The 2,500-nt window shown below is 50.8% G+C and overlaps 1 protein-coding gene across 2 annotated transcripts in view; it reads right to left on the bottom strand.

Annotated features, from left to right (window-relative positions):
* The window catches only part of st14 (ST14 transmembrane serine protease matriptase), a 51,186-nt gene that overhangs the window by 6,685 nt on the left and 42,001 nt on the right, over nt 1-2,500 (bottom strand). For both annotated transcript variants that reach the window (XM_061215986.1, XM_061215987.1), the window contains exons 15-16: nt 1,819-1,938; nt 252-429 (exon numbers count right to left, since the gene is read on the bottom strand). In XM_061215986.1, the coding sequence (XP_061071970.1) occupies nt 252-429; nt 1,819-1,938 (298 nt within the window). The remainder of the gene's footprint in view (nt 1-251; nt 430-1,818; nt 1,939-2,500) is intronic.

Raw genomic sequence — 2,500 nt, 5'->3', positions numbered from 1 at the left:
AGCGAGAAAGAAACGGAGAAAGAGAGAGAGAGAAACAGTGAGCAAGAGGGACACAGAGGGACACAGAGAGCGAGAAAGAAACAGTGAGAGAGAGAGAAACAGAGTGAGAAAGAAGAAGAAATAAATAGAGAAACAGAGAGTAAGAGAGAGAAACAGACACAGAGGGAGTGAGAGAGGCATTGAGAGGGAGAGAGAGAGAAACAGAGAGAGCAGGAGAAGGGGAGGGGAGAGGCAGAGCGCGCTGTACTCACTCTGGGGCGTACTTGAAGCAGTGCGCGGCCGACAGCAGCCAGGTGTCGGAGATGATGGAGGCCCCACAGACATGGCCGCTGGTGCGGAAGTGCAGGCTGACCTGCCAGGGCCACTCGCCGATGTCGGCGTCCTCCCCGCCCACGATGCGGTTGTGCTTGTAGGGCCTGACGCCACAGTCTGCGGCAGGAGAAATAAATAAAAACTTAAATTGGTTATTGAACACGGAGAGGCCGCTGTCAGGGCGGAGCGGCTGGGAACAAATCAGCTGCTGAAGGGACATGGGGCCTCGGGCCTGGGGAGAGAGTAACGGCTCTCACACGCACACACACACGCACACGCGCGCGCACACACACACACACACACACACACACACACACACACACACACACACACACACCCGCCTCACACACATCACATACACACCACACACACACACATCACATACACATCACACACACACACACACACACACACACACACACCCCCCCCCCCCCCCCCCGCCTCACACACACACACAAACACCCCCGCCTCACACACACACACACAAACACCCCCGCCTCACACACACACACACACACACACACACACACACACACACACAAACACCCCCGCCTCACACACAAACACCCCCCTCACACACATTATATACACACCACACACACACACACACACACCCCCCCTCACACACATCACATACACACCACACACACAAACACCCCCCTCACACACAAACACCCCCCCTCACACACCGCATACACACACAAACACCTCCCTCATACACACCACACACACCTGCTTGGATGCATTCACACACCCCACACACACCCAACACCCTAAGAGAGCATGTATGGCGCAAGTACACACGTTTAAAGACTCTCACAGTTGATTGCAGGAATATTCCAGAAACAGCAGAATGCCACGGTGGTCTCCCAGTTCGCTAATGCTCACTCACACGCTCACTTTAGGCGACAGAACTAAAGATTCAAACGATTCCACAAATTGTTACGTATCGCACAGGAGGCCCTCCCTGGTCCCAGTGAACCGAATAACCCCCCCCCCCCCGCCTGTTCTAACCTGAAAACCAGTTCAAACTTCTGCCCAAGAAACCAGGTGAGGTGAGGTGGCTAATCAACTGCATCACTAGGTCAATTTAGTGCAACATCAGGACCAGGGCTGGGCACATTTGCTATAAAGTTTAAAAAGGTGAAGTTGTGTCCTGGTAAAGCAGGTATTGTCCTATAAATGTTCTGTCACACGAAAAATAATCATCTCTTTTGCCGCTGGGAAGGTTCTCTACCGGTACTGACAGGATAATAACGTGTACAAGACTATGCGATTAATTCAGCAAAATAATTCTCAGGAGCTTGTCACCTAATCAGAGGAAATCTTCCGGTTGATTCCGTGTAAAAAATAAGAACTCCAGGAATTAGCTTCACCGCTTCCAGACAGCCCAGGGCATGCCTCACTTTTACAGCCGGCTTCAAATAATGAAGGTGACGCAGTTCATGGTTTCATATTAATCAGGCACTGTGGCAGAGGACTCTGGGAAATGTAGTCTGAACTCACTGCAGCTTTGCTCGTCCGAGCCGTCCGAGCAGTCCTTCATGCGGTCGCACTCGGCGTTGGCCTTGTTCACACACACGCCGTTCTGGCACTTGAAGGTGAAGTCCGTGCACGCTCCAGAGGCTGGGGGGGGGGGGGTGGAGGGAGACCCAAACGTGAACACAGACAAGCGCACTGAACCGCACAGAAAAAAAACGGGGTTAAACCACATTAACCTCCTAAGACCCGCACTCTTTTTTGGTAAGCATTTTTAATTTCTCTTTGCTATTTCGGCTTATTGGGACCTGATAAGTATAAAAACTAAGCATCATCTTTTGACATGATGTAGTTTTTGAGAAAAATGATGTCCACATATGTGGACTCTCGGTCTTAAGAATGAAGTATCATGGTTGTACAGCCCAAAATCCACGCATGTGTACGCCAGGTTTTAGGAGGTTAAAAGGCCCACATGATCAGCTTTCTCTTCCTGGTTTTAGCACCTAAAGAATCGATATGGAACACAAATCGAAAGCACCGAGATGATAGGGAAAGCTGAAAAACAGTAAAACTATGCGTGTGCTGGCCTTTAAATCACAGAGCGGGACTCAAACGTGTGGGCACTAACGCCAGCTCGCAGCACTGTGCTCTGACCTTTAGAAGGCCAGGAGCTCAAAGTGAGAAGAGGGCACACCAACCTAGAAAAGCT

The sequence above is a fragment of the Conger conger genome, chromosome 1 (genome assembly GCF_963514075.1).
Source record: "Conger conger chromosome 1, fConCon1.1, whole genome shotgun sequence".
Lineage (NCBI taxonomy): Eukaryota > Metazoa > Chordata > Actinopteri > Anguilliformes > Congridae > Conger > Conger conger.
Note: the sequence above shows the minus strand (reverse complement) of the source record. Positions and strands in the feature narration are given on the sequence as shown.